General features: G+C 35.9%; 1 protein-coding gene across 3 annotated transcripts in view; it reads right to left on the reverse strand.

Annotated features, from left to right (window-relative positions):
• Positions 1–17500, reverse strand: part of LOC144959439 (cilia- and flagella-associated protein 44-like) — a 62801-nt gene that overhangs the window by 29768 nt on the left and 15533 nt on the right. For all 3 annotated transcript variants that reach the window (XM_078892025.1, XM_078892024.1, XM_078892026.1), the window contains 12 exons: positions 16981–17413; positions 14663–14825; positions 11974–12113; positions 11058–11237; positions 9508–9622; positions 8420–8584; positions 7551–7712; positions 6146–6293; positions 4044–4138; positions 3473–3676; positions 1194–1304; positions 1–65 (listed from right to left, as the gene is read on the reverse strand). The exon at positions 1–65 is cut by the window's left edge and continues 88 nt beyond it. In XM_078892025.1, the coding sequence (XP_078748151.1) occupies positions 1–65; positions 1194–1304; positions 3473–3676; positions 4044–4138; positions 6146–6293; positions 7551–7712; positions 8420–8584; positions 9508–9622; positions 11058–11237; positions 11974–12113; positions 14663–14825; positions 16981–17413 (1981 nt within the window). The remainder of the gene's footprint in view (positions 66–1193; positions 1305–3472; positions 3677–4043; positions 4139–6145; positions 6294–7550; positions 7713–8419; positions 8585–9507; positions 9623–11057; positions 11238–11973; positions 12114–14662; positions 14826–16980; positions 17414–17500) is intronic.

Raw genomic sequence — 17500 nt, forward strand, 5'->3', positions numbered from 1 at the left:
GGCTCAGGGGCATCAATTTCAAACACCTGTCCATCCTCACACACCACCATTAGACCTGTGTGTTTCTGTAACAAAAATAAACAATAGTAAAATAACAATAAAAATTATAATTCCATTTATTCACTTTATTCATCACCAAGGGCAATTTTTTTTTTATTTTAGGGTCTATTCCAAGGGAAGACTGGGTCAGCCTGTAGCTATCGTTAAGTTATAGCCTGACACTGAAATCAAAAAAAGAATGCATTCTGACATCATTATTTGGTTTTTGCACCGTCTAGTGAGTTGTCATTAGTAGTGCTCATGGAAACAAGTGGTCCAATTGGTTGAACTATTGAATACAACTCACGATTTGTTTTCTTTTGTGGCCAAAGACTGGCATTTTGACGTCATTTTTTGGTCAGTGTCAGGCTATATGTTAACGATGGCTACGGTCAGCCGCAGTGCAGCGTTGCAAATTAAGCTAAGGCGAGGTGACTTGCTTAAGGCCAGACTGCGTGCTGGGTGAGTAATCCCAGTGCCTTTCCAGTGCATAGCTAGACTATATGATCTGTTGTTTGGTGTCTCAGAAAATAAGCTCAGATGGTCCAAAATAATGCTGCCAAAAAGCAGGTTTGATTCTGCCATGCCTCTCCTTCGAAGATTCCACTGGCTGCCTGGTGAGAAAAGGGTCAAATTCAAAGCATGTGTCCTATTTTATCGTTGTCTGGAAAACACTGCCCCTCCCTACCTCACAGAACTCCTAAAGAAATATTCGACAACCCGACCTTTGCATTCCTGCAATGACATCGCCCGTTTGGCTCTCCCACGCATTCGTACAAAGGCAGGAACAAGGCTCATTTTGGTCTGTCTGTATGGAACACCATTCCACAGAGCATCCGAGAATCCAAATCATTGTCTGTTTTCAAGAAATCCTTGAAAACATTTCTTTTTTTATGTCATGTACTTATAAATAAATATAAAGCGCCAAGAACTATGTTTAGAATTTGCTCGGAAAAATACACCAAAAAAGAATACAGGAGGCTGGCAGTAACATTTCTTACGTCAAAGAGGGGGGGGGGGGGGTTGTAAAATGTATGCATTCATGGCTTTACTAGATGAAATATTTTCACCTCTTCGGAGTATGTGTTCAAAGAGACGCCATCTTGCCTCTAGGATTTGAAAAGGTTTTACCTTACCTCTGTTGAAATACTTACATAGTTCTCAGGTGTCCATACAAGCTGTCGTACAGGGCCTGGGACTTTGACAAATCCTATTGGTTCAAAGACATTACTGGCAAACAGGAAAAACACTGTCCCGTCACAACTCTGGGAAAGATAATAAAAACATACTAAAACAATAATATAAATATTTTCACTTATTTCCTTTAGTCAGGCCATACGACCTGCAAGCCACCACACAACGACAAGGTAGAGACATAGACATAGGTCCTTTGTATCCTTTGTTAAAAAAATGTCAGAGTTGAGGAAATATTATTCCCCTCACATGCGTCCCGTTTTACTAAAAATTTAGAACATGCTCTCAATGGTATCCAAGGTAATGCAATTGTATTGGGAATTTTTTCAAAATTCTATAAGTGGAAGTTCAAAAATATAATATTCTCCTAAGCAAATTTCCAATGTCACTGTGCGACCTACATAGCATACATAGGACTTTACTTTGAAATTTCAAACACAGAAGTTCAATTTTATATATATATATATATATATATATATATATATATTGAATCGTGTTTGATACAAATATGGTACGAAAAGTGCTCGACATGTAGTAATGGAGCGAATTATTATTTAAAATTCAAAAAACCACAAGCTACATAAAATTATCAACAGGAATACCATAAAAATAAGTTACTCGTGTATGCGCAACATAGAACAAATAATTTCAAGCCACAACAAAAAAATATTAATAAACCACCGACAAGAGCAAAACCCACCCACTAGAAAATGCAACTGCAGAAATAAAGAACATTGCCCGCTAAACAAACAATGCTTAGAATCAAGTTTAATTTACCAAGCCACAGTCACAGAAACTAAAACAAACAAGCAAGAAAAATATGTAGGACTAACAGAAAATAATTTCAAAACAAGATACAACCTCCACACCTCAACATTTAGAAACACTAACAAAAAAACATCCACAAAACTCAGCGAACATATTTGGAAATTAAAAGACAACAAAATAGACCACAACATTTCATGGAAAATTTTATCTAAAGCAACAGGATACACACCAACATCAAAACAATGTAGCTTATGCCTGGAAGAAAAATATACCATAATCAAACAACCTCATGAAGCCACACTCAACATGAAAAATGAGATCTACGGAAAGTGTCCCCATCGGCGCAAATTCCTCTTAATTAACTTCAAACCGGAACCACTTCAAGAAACAACAACAAACAACTCAGTCCTGAAGATGGCAAATTAAGCCTGAAACATCGATGTAGACTGCCCCAAACATTGTGGTAAATATTTTAAATATATATATATATATATATATATATATATATATTATATATATATATATATATATATATATATATATATATATATATATATATATATATATATATATAAAATCTGTATTATTATTATTATTATTATCATCATTGTTCTTCTTCTTCTTCTTCTTCTTCTTCTTCTTCTTCTTCTTCTTCTTCTTCTTCTTCTTCTTCTTCTTCTTCTTCTTCTTCTTCTTCTTCTTCTTCTTCTTCTTCTCCTCTTCTTCTCCTCTTCTTCTTCTTCTTCTTCTTCTTCTTCTTCTTCTTTCTTCTTCTTCTTTATATATATATATATATAAAATCTGTATTATTATTATTATTAATATTATTATTGTTATTCTTCTTTCTTCTTCTTCTTCTTCTTCTTCTTTTCTTCTTCTTCTTCTTCTTCTTTTTCTTCTTCTTCTTCTTCTTCTTCTTCTTCTCTCTTCTTTTTCTCTCTTCTTCTCTCTTCTTCTTCTTCTTCTTCTTCTTCTTCTTTCTTCTTCTTCTTCTTCTTCTTTCTTCTTCTTCTTCTTCTTCTTCTTCTTATTATTATTATTATTATTATATAATTATTTTTATTATTATTATTATTATTATTATTATTATCATTATTCATTGTTTATATATATATATATATATATATATATATATATTATATATATATATATATATATTATATATATATATATATATATATATATATATATATATATATTATATATATATATATATATATATATATATATATATGTATATATATATATATATATATATATATATATATATATATATATATATATATATATATATATATATATATATATATATATATATATTTATTTATTTGTTTAAAAATGTTTTGGTTTCTTTTTTTTTTGTATTATTTTCTCTATGCCTTTATCCATTTCTTCATTTGAATATTTTTAGCTCAAAGAATATGCAATGTGTAATTATTAAAACATTTTAAAAATCTAGAAAATCACAAACCCCAGTGGCCAGCAATTCCCCTTTCCCATCAAAAGCCATGGCAGTCACTGTCTCTTTGTGTGGTTTGAACGTCTGCTTGAGGGCTATTTCCACTTCCTGCTTGTCCGACTTCCGGCCCTGTCCATCTTCGAGTTGGTTAATGGAAAGGACTCGAACGACGCCATCGTTGTAACCTGTAACTACGGTACTGGCTTTGGGATCCAGCTAAAAATATTGAGAGAAAAAAAAAGTTATTGAAAACCTGTTGACAAAATGTAACCCATCGTCTCAAATTGGTATTATGCAAAAGGATGTATAAGACAGCAAAAAGTGGATTTAGAATGAAAATGATAACAGATATTAAACTTTCAGATTTTTGCAATATTGTAATAATCAACACCATCATTATCATCATCATCATCATCATCATCATCATCATCATCATAATAATAATAATAATAATAATAATAATAATAATAATAATAATAATAATAATAATAATAATAATAATAATAATAATAATAATAATAATAATGATTATTATCATCATCACTATATCAATATATAAAATAAACAAATTCAACAAGCTCACCACAAGAGGAGCCCAGAGGATGCAACTACTTCCAGCAGAGAATTTCACCTCAGACAACTGCTTTTGCTGGATATAGTCAAACACTCTGACGGAGGCTGGTGACAAATGTAGTGTTAGGAAACAATCAATGAGAACAACAGCATGCATTGAAACTCTAAATGTAAATGTTGCTGCTCGAAGCTCGAAGAAACAAATAATATGAAATTGAATGTAAGCTTCGATTTTATGACAAGAACAGATCAAATTAACGTTTTGGGTTTCCCCTTTATCAATAAAACAGGATGAATGAAACACTACAGATGAATGAGATAATGTGGTAGTGGCGTTGTTAAATAAATACTAATTGAGCTTTATATAGCGCAATATCCACTAAATGTGCTCAAAGTGCTTTACAAGGGGTCCCTGGTCAACAGCAACATTTAACAATTAGGACGCGACATGACCATGACGCCTGTTAGGCGATATTATAATTTTTCGGACAAAGACAACACTGTTAACGGCCAGGTACTCATTTTACATCTGAGTACGGTGAGAGAATGTGAGTAAAGAGTCTTTTCCAAGGACTCAACTATGGGCCGAGCGCGAGGCTCGAACCCAGGACCTTCCAATCTGAAAGCGAGTGTCATACCACTAGACCACATTCATCGTAACAACGCCACTACCACATTAATCTGTAGTGTTTCATTCATCCTGTTTTATTGATAAAGGGGAAACCCGAAAAAATAGTTTGATCTGTTATTGTAATAAAATCGAAGCTTACATTCAATTTCATATTATTTATTGCATTGAAACTCGATTATTAACACAAGTCAAAGTGATACTAAGCTGCTTGAAGCTGTAAGAAGCTGTAAGAAGCTGTGGACTGTAAGAAGTAATTTTAAAAAAAATGAATATAACAGCTTTAAAAAAAAAACAAAAAAAAAAAACAAAAAAAATTATCAAACACGGAACGTTTCGGGCTGAAACCCTTTCTTCAGCCAACCGCTTAAAACAATTAAAATAAATATACATTACTTAAAAACCTAGATTAAAGACGTTTTTAAAAAAAAATAAAGTAATGAATTTATGTTTTAATTGTTTTTGTTTTTGTTGTTGTTTGCTGAAGTAGGGTTTTGAGCCCGAACGTTCCATGTTGGATATTTTCTTCTTTTTCTTTTTTTTTTTGAAGCGGTAATATTCATTTTTGTTTATTACTGATACTATTCCCCTTTATCCTTAGGTGTTATATTGCTTTCTAATTTGTAATGGAATTTGCATATTCCTGTTGCACATTTTTCCATTCATCTTGACCTTGACCTCAAACTTTGTTATAGAATTTTGTAGATAGAAAACTATTATTTATCTCATAATTCAAATGATTATAATTTCACATCCATCTTTTTCTACCAAGGAAGCAATTAAACGGGTGGGGGCCAAGGCTTCATTGGACAGAGGTGGTGGTGGTGGCGGTGGTGAGGGAAAAAGGTCAGAAAAAAAACTCTCGACTTCATTTTGGGTTGATCTCGGCCAATCAAACAGTGACAGGGTAGCTGGGTCTATTGGATCTTGCCAAAAGTACTATCCAAAGGGTAGTAAAAAATTGCTATTATCCTTTTCATGCTATAGAAAACGTGCTAGACCCCGGCTTCACAGGCCTTATAGCTCTGAAGACTCACTTTAAGGTTTCATCACGATACAAAATGACAAAGTGTCACATAGTGTAAACAGAAAGACTTTATGTGAGATTGAACCCTGTGATAGTCATAGATAGCACCCGACCACTTATTCAGATTCCAGGCAACAGTTAGTGTTTTTTCAAAAATGGAGAAACTAGTAAATTTTCACACATGATATTAACACATATAATCTGTAAACCACATATTATTACTATCTAATATTCAAATTATATGCACATACTCCTTTGATATCAAGTGTGTACTTTAAAAAGGATGCTTTTAAATAAAATAAGGGAGAGAGAGAGAGAGAGAGAGAGAGAGAGAGAGAGAGAGAGAGAGAGAGAGAGAGAGAGAGAGAGAGAGACAGAGAGAGAGACAGACAGAGAGAGAGAGAGACAGAGAGATGGGTGGATGTCAAGACAATCAACTATAACCCAACAAACTTACAGTCAATTCCAGCAGTGACAGCGATATGTGACAACGGTGACGTCACACAACCGCTGATACGACCAGAGTGATATGTAAACAACTTCTCTGGGGCCTGCGACGTGTGAGAAAAGGACAGATCCAGCTTCCAGATACCCCCGTTGGCGTCCTGGATGGATTAAAAAAAATCTTTTAAAAATTTGAGCTTTATATAGCGCAATATCCACTAAATGTGCTCAAAGCGCTTTACAAGGGGTCCCTGGTCAACAGCAACATTTAATATGTAGGACGGGACATGGCACCTGTTAGGTGATATTACAATTTTTCGGTCAAAGACAACACTGTTAATGGCAAGGTACTCATTTTACACCTGAATCCGGTGAGAGAATGTGAATAAAGAGCCTTTTCCAAGGACTCAACTATGCATCGAGTGCGAGGCTTGAACCCAGGACGTTTCCGATCTGAAAGCGAGTGTCATACCACTAGACCACATAGCCGCACAACGGATAAACGAAACAGGTTTATATGAGATTTTATAAAATTGTGACCAAACCTGTCAAAGCAACACTCTACTGATTCAAATAGATCCCCCCCCCCCCCATCTATTTTTTTATTCAGAAAAAAAAATTGAACAGTTATATAGTGCAATATCCACTAAATGTGCTCAAAGAACTTTACATTTGTCCCTGGCCAACAGCAACACTTAACATAATTTAGTTTAGGACGGGACATGACACCTGTTAGGCGATATTACAAATTATTTTTTTTGGACAGAGACAACGTTGTTAATGGCCAGGTACTCATTTTACACCTAAGTACAGTGAGAGAATGTGAGTAAAGAGTCTTTTCCTAGGACTCAACTATCGCAGAGCGAGGCTCAAACCCAGGACCTTCTGATCCAAAAGCGAGTGTCATACCACAAGACTACATAGCCGCACAATGGATAAATTCAACCTTGCTTAAAGTCAACTAATCTTTCTGGTCATGTGGTGTTGGTTTTATCAGGATTCTACTGTAGTATAATCACCATTATTAGGATTTTCATCATTCATCATGTGACCACCGCTGTAATTCTTATCTGAACGCTAAAATTCGTACAATAAACTTTTACTGTTCATTTCTTTTCTTTTCTAAAGTAAGTGATTGTTTTTAACAAATATTCAGATGAGGGTCCACATTGATCTTTACAGACCATGTCAAATTTTTGCCAACAAGCACAGAATCATTGGCAAATCTAAAAATTATGAAACTATTTTTACAGATTGATATACGACTAACATGCAAACCTTTTATATATTAACCCTCTCCTTGCCACTCATAGGAAAATGGTCACATTTGTTACGATGCAGCTAACATTTTTCTCATTCTTCTTTGTCGGTCATCAAATAACTGAAAAGATTAACATAATACAGACGAGGCGACGTACCTGTGCATACCAAATCGTTGGTTCTTTCTCATCATCCACTGACTTAACAATGGTGTTGAGCTGTACATGCGATCCTACACCGAGTTCATTCATAGGATCCATCTCAAACCGTCCAGAGTCATCGCTGGAGTCGGCTGTGTCGATGGATTCAAAGTCCCAAACCTGAAAAAAATGGATAGGGGAATGATTCAGTGGAAATAATTAAATTTGAATTAGTGACCCATCACCCCTAAATGGTATTATGCCAGGCTAAGCCAGGTGCCGAAAAGGGCTTTTGTTGTTAAATTGATCAGAAATGTAAATTCTTTTTTTTTTTTTCTGGCTGTAAGAAGTTATATATATATATTCTCCTCAGTAAAATATACACATTAAACCCTTGTCCGATGTCTCTGGCAATAAATTATTTTTTTACATCAACACCTCTTCATCATCATCATTATCATATCCTCCTCCTCATCATCATCATCGATATTATCATCATTATCATCATCATCATCATCATCATCAACATCACTATCATCAGCATCATCAGCATTATCATCATCATCACTCATTCACTGTCACTATCATGTAGCAGCAGCAGCAGCATCGTCTTTATAATACTCAAAATTATTCTTCCTCTTCTTCTTCTTCTTCTTCTTCTTCTTCTTCTTCTTCTTCTTCTTCTTCTTATTATTATTATTATTATTATTTATTATTATTATTATTATTATTATTATTATTATTATTATTATTATTATTTTTTTTTTTTTTTTTTTTTTTTTTTTTTTTTTAAATGTTTTTATTCTTATTATCACAACTATCAATGCCTATCATCATCATTGTTATTTGCCATACGATTACTACTGAAAGGTATAAAAATGATTTACCCTTATGTATCCGTCCGAACCGACAGTCATTAACTCTCCCTCATCCAGTAGGATCTGCATGATGGGTCCTTTGTGACAGGATTTCTTGCCCTTCCTTGTGATCTCCACTTTGATTAATCCTCCCTCCCAGAGGAGGAGATTTCCCCATTCAGCCCCTGACAACACCTGTAGAAAAGCAAAATCAGGAATGAATTATAAAAAACAAAAAACACTTAAAATATTTAAGATTTCTCTCTCTCCATTTCAATTAACTTGCTATTAACAGCATTGTCTCTGCCTGAAAAAAAAGTTTCGGGCAGAGACAATGCTGTGAATAACCATTTATTTATTTTATACCTGAGTGCTGTGAGAGAATGTGAGTAAGGAGTCTTTACCAAGGACTCAACTCTGTGCCACTCAAAGTGGGATTCGAATCCAGGACCTTTCTATCTGGAGGTGATTGTCATACCACAAGACCATATAGCCGCTCAAGCCAGGCAGCTGCATCATGGTACAATGTTCAACAAGATACTCTGCAATCCCTGAAATGTTACCACCACTAGTTAAAATGAGCAACGCCACCCGACCCTGTTGATGCAGAGTGGATCCTGGACCATAGTCTATTGACCAGCAGCCAATGTCTCATCTTACTGGTACAGAACCTGGGACGCTTCTCTCCCATGTCAGAGGAAAAAAGTATATCCGGCCCAGGAAATCGTGTTCGTTCAAGTTGACCACCATCTCGTAAATGAGTTATACAAAAGTCCATCATTATTATTATTAATATCAAAGTAGAGACGGGGATCATGAATATTTGGCAGGGATGTTCTCTTTATTGTGGTCCCGAAGCTCAATTGGTAGAGCACTTGCTTTACATGCATATGGACTGGGACCAATTACGGGTGAAGAGATTCCCCTCCCACCCCCCACCCCCATTTACCACCCAGCAATGATCGCGTAGTTTGGTTTGTTAGATCTAATGTTAAGTACTTTGCGATAGTCTTGCATCCTATCCAAAGGATAGCAAGTGATTACTATCATTTGTTAAATGATGTAGAAATTGGGGATACATTTTTTAAAAATCAAAAAAAATCTTCCACACTATTTACCTTGCCATCCGGAAGTTCCACATAGCCTTCAATGTCGGAAATTTCTGTTCGTCCAAATCGTCCCAACTCTCCTTGAAGTTTGAGACCAGTGAAGGTATCCGCCATTTTCCAGAATCTTTATAAGATTGAAAAAAATGTCATTCAAAAAAAATGTTAATCACTTATTTTCGATTAGAAAATTTCAACACCAGTTGTGAAAATTTAATGTATCATTTGTCACCTACACCCACAAAACGGTTTTAAGTAGGGGTGACTGAGATGCTCAAAACAGAATTTAAAGTGAAAGAAAATACAGTCGGGTCTCTCCAATCCAAACATCTCCGTTCCTAGCATCTTTTTTCTAAAATAAAAAAAAAAAAAAAAAAGAAATAAGGGACAGCTTGGTTCAGCGGTGCAGTCTTTGCTTCGTACCTAAAAGGTACCGAGTTCGATCACCCGCCGCTGCGCTGTGTGGCCTTGAGCAAGTCACCTCATCCTAGCTCAATTTGCTGCGCTGCACCGCGCCAGCTTCCCTTGGAACAGACCCTAGAGACAAATTTCCCCAATGTGATGAATAAAGGGAATTTTATTTATTTATTTATTTTTTTATCTAGTAAAGATTACAGAGACATCCAGCTAGTGGAATCAGTCACTAAAGTGTACAAATAAAGAAGAAAACAATCCGTGCCCAGGATGTCTGGATAATGGAGACATCTGGATTGTGGATTTCCGGATTAGAGAAACACGACTGTAGATACTTGTGTTAAGTTTACAGTGGAATCCGGATAAAGCCAACGCCGTGTATGCAGTTTGTAATGTATGCAATGTGTGATGTATGCAGTGTGTAATGTATCAATGTGTGATGTATGCAGTGTATAATGTATGCAAAGTGTAATGTATATCACATGTAGTGATGCAGTGTGTAATGTATGCAATGTGTGATGTATGCAGTGTGTAATGTATCAATGTGTGATGTATGCAGTGTATAATGTATGCAAAGTGTAATGTATATCACATGTAGTGATGCAGTGTGTAATGTATGCAATGTGTGATGTATGAAGTGTGTAATGTATGCAAAGGGTGATGTATGTCATGTGTAGTGATGCAGTGTGTAATGTATGCAATGTGTGATGTATGCAGTGTGTAATGTATGCAATGTGTGATGTATGCAGTGTGTAATGTATCCAAAGTGTGATGTATGTCATGTGTAGTGATGCAGTGTGTAATGTATGCAATGTGTGATGTATGCAGTGTGTAATGTATGCAATGTATAATGTATGTCACGTGTAGTGATGCAGTGTGTAATGTATGCAAAGTGTAATGTATGTCATGTGTAGTGATGCAAAATTTGATGTATGCAGTGTGTCATGCATGCAGAGTATAATGTATATGATGTGTTATGTATACAATGTGTAATATATGCTGTGTGTAATATACCATGTGTGTAACGTATGCATTGCACAATATATGCAAGGCATCATGTATGCAGTGTGTAATTTACTTGTATACAGTGTGTCTAAATATGCTATGTGTAAATATGCTGTGAGAAATTAAATACATTCTCCACTCACCGAATATGACCAGAACCTGCTGTTGTCAACTGCCCTTCCAATTCTGGAGCGAATGAGACTTTGAAGACATCCTGAGAGAAGGATTTCGTCCTCAGAGTTGTTTTTTCTTGTTTCCAATTCCAAAGAGTCAACATAAAATCGGGTTCACCGCCTTGAGACGCTAGCAACTCTCCATCAGGGCTAAATTGTTGTAAATTTCAAGATCAAACAGCCTTCTATCTTAATCTTTGTCAATATTGTTAAATATAAATCATAAACATTTGTAATAAAAGATGAATACATTACAGAGTAAAAAAACAAAAAAACAAAAGAGCATTATGCAATCTAATTTCACATAAAATGTGCTGATAATGACAGTTATTATTTCAAATTCAGTTATATCAGAACATTCTGTTTTCACCCAATCTTCTCTCTAACGTATTATATTTATTGATGAATAATTAATACATGGATAAAATGAAACGACAAATCATAACCACCGTCAATTTGAGTGAGTGAATTTGACATTTTGAATTGAGAATATAACCCCCCCCCCCCCCTCCCAATCCCCCACATCACCTGAGTCAGAAAATAAATTTGGAACACAAGTTTAATTCTAGACGCATAGACCATAAATGTGACCCTTCGCCTCAAAACGGTATTAAGTCAGGATAGTTAAGATGTTGAAAATTGAATTTATAGCCAGAAATATCAGACTTGTGTTGAGTTCGTATGTTTTTTTGCGGAGAATGGATACCATATTTTAGGGTGCTAATGCCAACAATTTATATTTTTGACCAGTTTAACATTTAATTCAACTTTTAAGAATATGGTTCATTCCAACATAATACCGTTTTGAAATGATGGGTCACGAATTTAAAAAGTAATTATAAATTAGTATTATTATTTGAACAAAAAAAAAAAACCCCAAACAAACCTGAAAGTTAGAGACGTATATGAGGCCTCTGTACCTCCTCTGAGTATGCGATACAGTTTGAGAGAGGGAAACTCAAAAATATTGATGTTCGGGGACTCGCCTTTCTCTCCCACTGCAAAGTACTTGCGGCTTGGATGAATCTGTGATGAAATAAATCGAAGTTACTCTGTCTTGTTATCATTGTATTGAGAAAAGTGAGTGGAGCAGGCACTTATGTTGATAATAACAAGAAATGAAGTGAGTAGGAAAGTGCCAGAAGACAACAGAGAATAAAAACTTCGCAGCGGCGATGGGGGCTTGAACCTGAAACCTTACTGGTACGACACACAAAGTTTTTATTCTCTGTTGTCTTCTGGCACTTTCTTACTCACTTCATTTCTTGTTATGATCAACATAAGTGCCTGCTCTATTCACTTTCCTTAATTTAAAATTCACCCCAAATACCGGAGAATACTCAATGTCTCAATCGTTTCTATGTTACACGATCTCCCCGGCAGGTGGAGTTGTCGTACCAGTAAGGTCACGGGTTCGAGCCCCCATCGCTGCTGTGAAGTTTTTATTGTCTGTTGTCTTCTGACATTTTCCTACTCACTTCATTTCTTGTCATTGTATTGAGCATTTAATTAGAACCATGGGATCTAATTACTCCGTTAGCTCTGTTGGTTGAGCACTCGCTTCACATGCAAAGGGATTGAGATCTATCCTGGGTACAATTAAAATTTTTTATCTTATCCTCGTGTACACCCAGCAGTGATTGGGTAGCTGGGTCTGTTAAATCTGGTGGAAAGCACTTTCCAACAGACCATCATTCTATCCATAGGGCAGCAACCAGGAAAAACTCCACCTCCATAGGCCTAATGGATTTGAAGGACAACTTATTTTGTTTCAAAATGAAGATAAATTATCATATTTTCATTGATTTCAGTGCATGGCAGTGATTAATTAGTTAGGTCTGTTAAATATAGTGGAAAGCACTTTCCAACAGACCATCGTCCAATCCAAAGGGTAGCAACCAGGACAAACTCTACCTCCATGGGGCTAATGGATTTGAAGAACAACTTTTTTTCTGTTTTATAATAAAGATAAATTATCATATTTCCATTGGTTTCAGTGCATGACTTATTTCAGCGTCAATTCTTGATTGCCAGATTCACCTCATTCACAAAATACTGATATGTAACCGTTGGCTTCAAACTACTTTCATGTCAAGGTGAACTGAAAACTGGAAATTTTGTTTACAGTATAAAAAACTACTATTGGACTGAAGTTATTAAATGCTCTATTGAGGTAAAAGTAATAATAAGCTGCTAGAAGCTGTGAAATGTCAAAAGTAATAAACAAAAATGAATATAAAGCTTTAAAAAATAAAGTAAATTAAATTGAGCTTTTATATAGCGCATTATCCACTAAATGTGCTCAAAGTGCTTTACAAAAGGGTCCCTAACCAACAGCAACACGTAACATAAAGATCTAGATATGACGTCTGTTAGGCGATAATAAAAAAAAAAATTTCCAACAGAGACAACGCTGTTAATGGCCAGGCACTCATTTTACAACTGAGGAAGGGGAGAGAATGTGAGTAAAGAGTCTTTTCCAAGGACTCAACTATGCGATGAGTGAGGCTCAAACCCAGGACCTTCTGATCCGAAAGCGAGTGTCATACAACAAGAACACATAGCCGCACAAAAAGAACAAAATACCAGAAATAATGAAAGTTTCAAGCTAAAAACCCTTCTTCGACTAAAAACTAAAATGGTGAAAGGTTAATAAATCATTTGGAATCCAGACAGATGGCCGTAAAGTCTTGGAATGTCCAGTCTGTGTGGCTATGTGGTCTTGTGGTATGACACTCACTTTCGGATTGCACAGTCCTGGGTTCGAGCCTCGCTCGGCACATAGTTGAGTCCTTGGAAAAGACTCTGTACTCACATTCTCTCACCGTACTCAGGTGTAAAATGAGTACCTGGCTGTTTACAGCGTTGTCTCTGTCCAAAAAAAAACTGTAACATCGCCTAACAGGCGTCATGTCCTGTACTAAATGTTAAATGTTGCTGTTGGCCAGGGACCCCTTGTAAAGTGCTTTGAGCAAATTTAGTGGATATTGCTCTATATAAAAGTTACATTTCCTAAATTTTTTAGTCTGCCACCTAAATGGATTCAACATGATGTACTAACGTTTTAACCATTTTTAATATTGGCTGAGGAAGGGTTTTGAGCATGAAATGTTCCAAGTTTGATATTTTGTTCTTTTTTAAAGATCTTATATTCATTTTTGTACAATACATTTTACTATTCGGCTATGTGATCTACTGGCATGACAATCGCCTTCAGATTGGATGGTCCTAGATTCGAGTCCTGCTTTCAGTGGTGCATAGTTGAGTCCTTGGAAAAGGCTCTTTACTCACATTATCTCACCGTACTCGAGGTGTAAAATTAGTACCTGAGCCATGAAAAGTGTTGTTTCTGTCTGAAAAAAAATTGTAATATCGCCTAACAAGCGTCATCTCTCATCCTACATGTTAAATATTGTGTTGGCTAAGGACCCCTTGTAAAGTGCTTTGAGCACATTAAGCAGATATTCCGTAATATAAAAGCTAAATTTTTATCTTAAAATTTAAAAAGAATCCGTCCATCCACAGCCTTTAACAGCTTAGTCTTCAGTTAGACTCCACGACTAAAGACAACTTACAGCAATGGCGCCAATACCGCATCCACTGGTAGACCTGAGGTATTTCTGTTCTTTCGAGACCAAATCTAGAATCTGTATGAGGTTACCAGCAGCAAACACAACTGTCTTCTCGTCCATCAAGAGCAAATTGTTACGTCTTCTACAGTCGTAACCATAAGAATGCCTGGATAAAAAAAATTTTTTTAAAAATATATATATATATATAGAATAAACCTTAGGCAGAATTTTTTCTCAGTTCGGGTAGTTGACAAATGGATTCGCCTGCCTGCAACAGTTGTCGACGCCCCTTCATTGCAGGCATTCAGGTGCCGTCTTGATGCTCATTGTGAAACAGAAAACTACTGTTTGTAAAGTTAAATTCAGACACCTCCTTCCACTATATGGCATGCCCAGTTTTGAGAGACTTGAATTAAATACGTTCACGGATGCACAAGAGCAGATAAAAGGCTGTATAAGCCTACATAAATCTGGACTTATATCATATCATATCGTATCAATAGTTGAGATTGCATGTAAATTTGAAGAAAAGAATAAATAGTATAGTTAGTATTTATACCGTGATAATAAAGAAACATTTTACACACCATTCACAGCATTCATGGGTGCCAGCAGGAAGAAGTGCTGAAACCTGAAACTAAAATCTCGACACTTTGCCAGACCTGAAAATGTTCCTACTGAAAATGCGGCCTAAACTTTACTCTTATTTCATCACCATTTTTATACCATTATTAAATGATTACACAGCAAACATATTGACACAATGAGGAAATTAATTTGATTTTAAAACCAACTTATAATACATAGTGAAATACTCACATTGCAGTTGTCTCTCTCTAGGGGAGCCAAAGAACAGAGAGAGACAGAGAGTACCAGAGGTACTCCCTCAACATTTTTTGAAAAATTTAGTTATGGACGTTTTCGAATTTTTACAGATGCTAATAGGTTATTTTACTCAAAACACTGAAACCGGAGGTATTTGACTTCGAGATATCGCGAAACCGGAATTCCCGCATGGACTGGAAAACTGGCACCGATGACAGCATTTAAAATATAAACAAACAAAATAAAGAAATAAATGAATAAATGAGTGAAAAAATATTAAATAATGAAATAAACAAAAAGCAAAAAATAAATAAATAAATAAATAAAATAAAAAACATTTATCATAACATTTAAGACAGTGATTATTTTTTACTTCATCTTTTGGCATCTGTTCCATCCTGACAGAATACCAGGTTGAAATGCAAACCACTATCTCAAATCAGTGTTATAATATTAGGATCAAACTCGTGGCAACAACTGGCAAAAAGATAATCGACTGCTGGGAAATGGCCCTTGAGCACAAAGAATGGCGTTCCATGACATTCAACCTCTGTAGGTTAGATGGAACTCCGGTATGGTAAGGTAATGGCCCTTGAGCACAAAGAATGGCGTTCCATGACATTCAACCTCTGTAGGTTAGATGGAACTCCGGTATGGTAAGGTAATGGCCCTTGAGCACAAAGAATGGCGTTCCATGACATTCAACCTCTGTAGGTTAGATGGAACTCCGGTATGGTAAGGTAATGGCCCTTGAGCACAAAGAATGGCGTTCCATGACATTCAACCTCTGTAGGTTAGATGGAACTCCGGTAGGGTAAGGTAAGCTTGTGTTGCAAAGTACATTTGAAGATAGAATTTTTAAAAAGGAATATGAAATTTAAGATTTTTGAATTTTAAGAATTTTTATTCATTCTAATCAATAAAACTGGAGGTTCCAATAGGTCATGGTAGAGCACAAGCACAAAGAACTGTGATCAATTCCAGATATAGTCGAGATTTTTTTTTACCCCCGTGTCCACCCAGCAATGACTGGGTAGCTGTATCTGTTCGATCTGGTGGAAAGTACTTTATGATAGATTATGGTCCTACCTAAGGGTAGCAAACAATTGCTATTGTCCATTTCACGCAATAGAAACCGGGATAAATGGGCAATAATGGCTCTGAAGGACTTTTTAAAAATCTTAGGGTCTAAATGACCCAGACATAATACCATTATGAGATGAAAGGTCACATATGGGGACAGCGTGGCTCAGCGGTACGGTCTTTGCTTCATATACGAAAAGTACTGAGTTTGATCACCTGCCGCTGCGCTGTGTGGCCTTGAGCAAGTCATCTCGCCCTAGCTCAATTTGCGGCGTTGCACTGCGGCTGGTGCCTGGGTTATTCCAGTCTTCCCTTGGAATAGACCCTAGAGACATATTTCCCCTATGGGGTGAATAAAGGGAATTATATTTTTATTTATTTTATTATATCCCTTTAGTAAAATATGTCCTTACTGTAATGTCAGCATGTCTAAGGGAAGACCTGAATCTTGTGCAACAACTGCCTTGGACACGTGTTCTTCAAAGTTGTAGTAGAAATCATCTGCAATAAGCTCCTCTTCTTCTTCTTCCTCTTTCTTTTTCTCACCCTCTTCACCCTGCTCCTCAGTTCCTTCATCTGCTTCTCCCTCCTTCTTCTCTTCTGCATCTCCTTCCTCTTTCTTCTCTCCATCATCATCTCCTTCATCTTTCTTGTCATCACCATCGACTTTGTCCTCATCTGAAGCTGTTTTTTCAGCTTTCCCTTCTACCTCCTCATCCTTCTTTTCCTCATCCTTCTTTTCCTCTCCTTCTTCCTCTTTTTCTTTCTTTTCTTTTGATTCTTCCCCTCCATCGGGTTTGGCTTCAACTTTCTCCCCATCTTCTTTCGCTTCTTCCTTTGGTAATTCTGCAAAATGAGAAAGAAAATGAAACAACATTCATATATTTATCGTCTGGTTAAAAAAAAAAAAAAAATGATGGTAAATAACATGAA

Source organism: Berghia stephanieae, chromosome 14, assembly GCF_034508935.2.
Source record: "Berghia stephanieae isolate SIO BIC M18660-M18661 chromosome 14, UCSD_Bste_1.3, whole genome shotgun sequence".
NCBI lineage: Eukaryota > Metazoa > Mollusca > Gastropoda > Nudibranchia > Aeolidiidae > Berghia > Berghia stephanieae.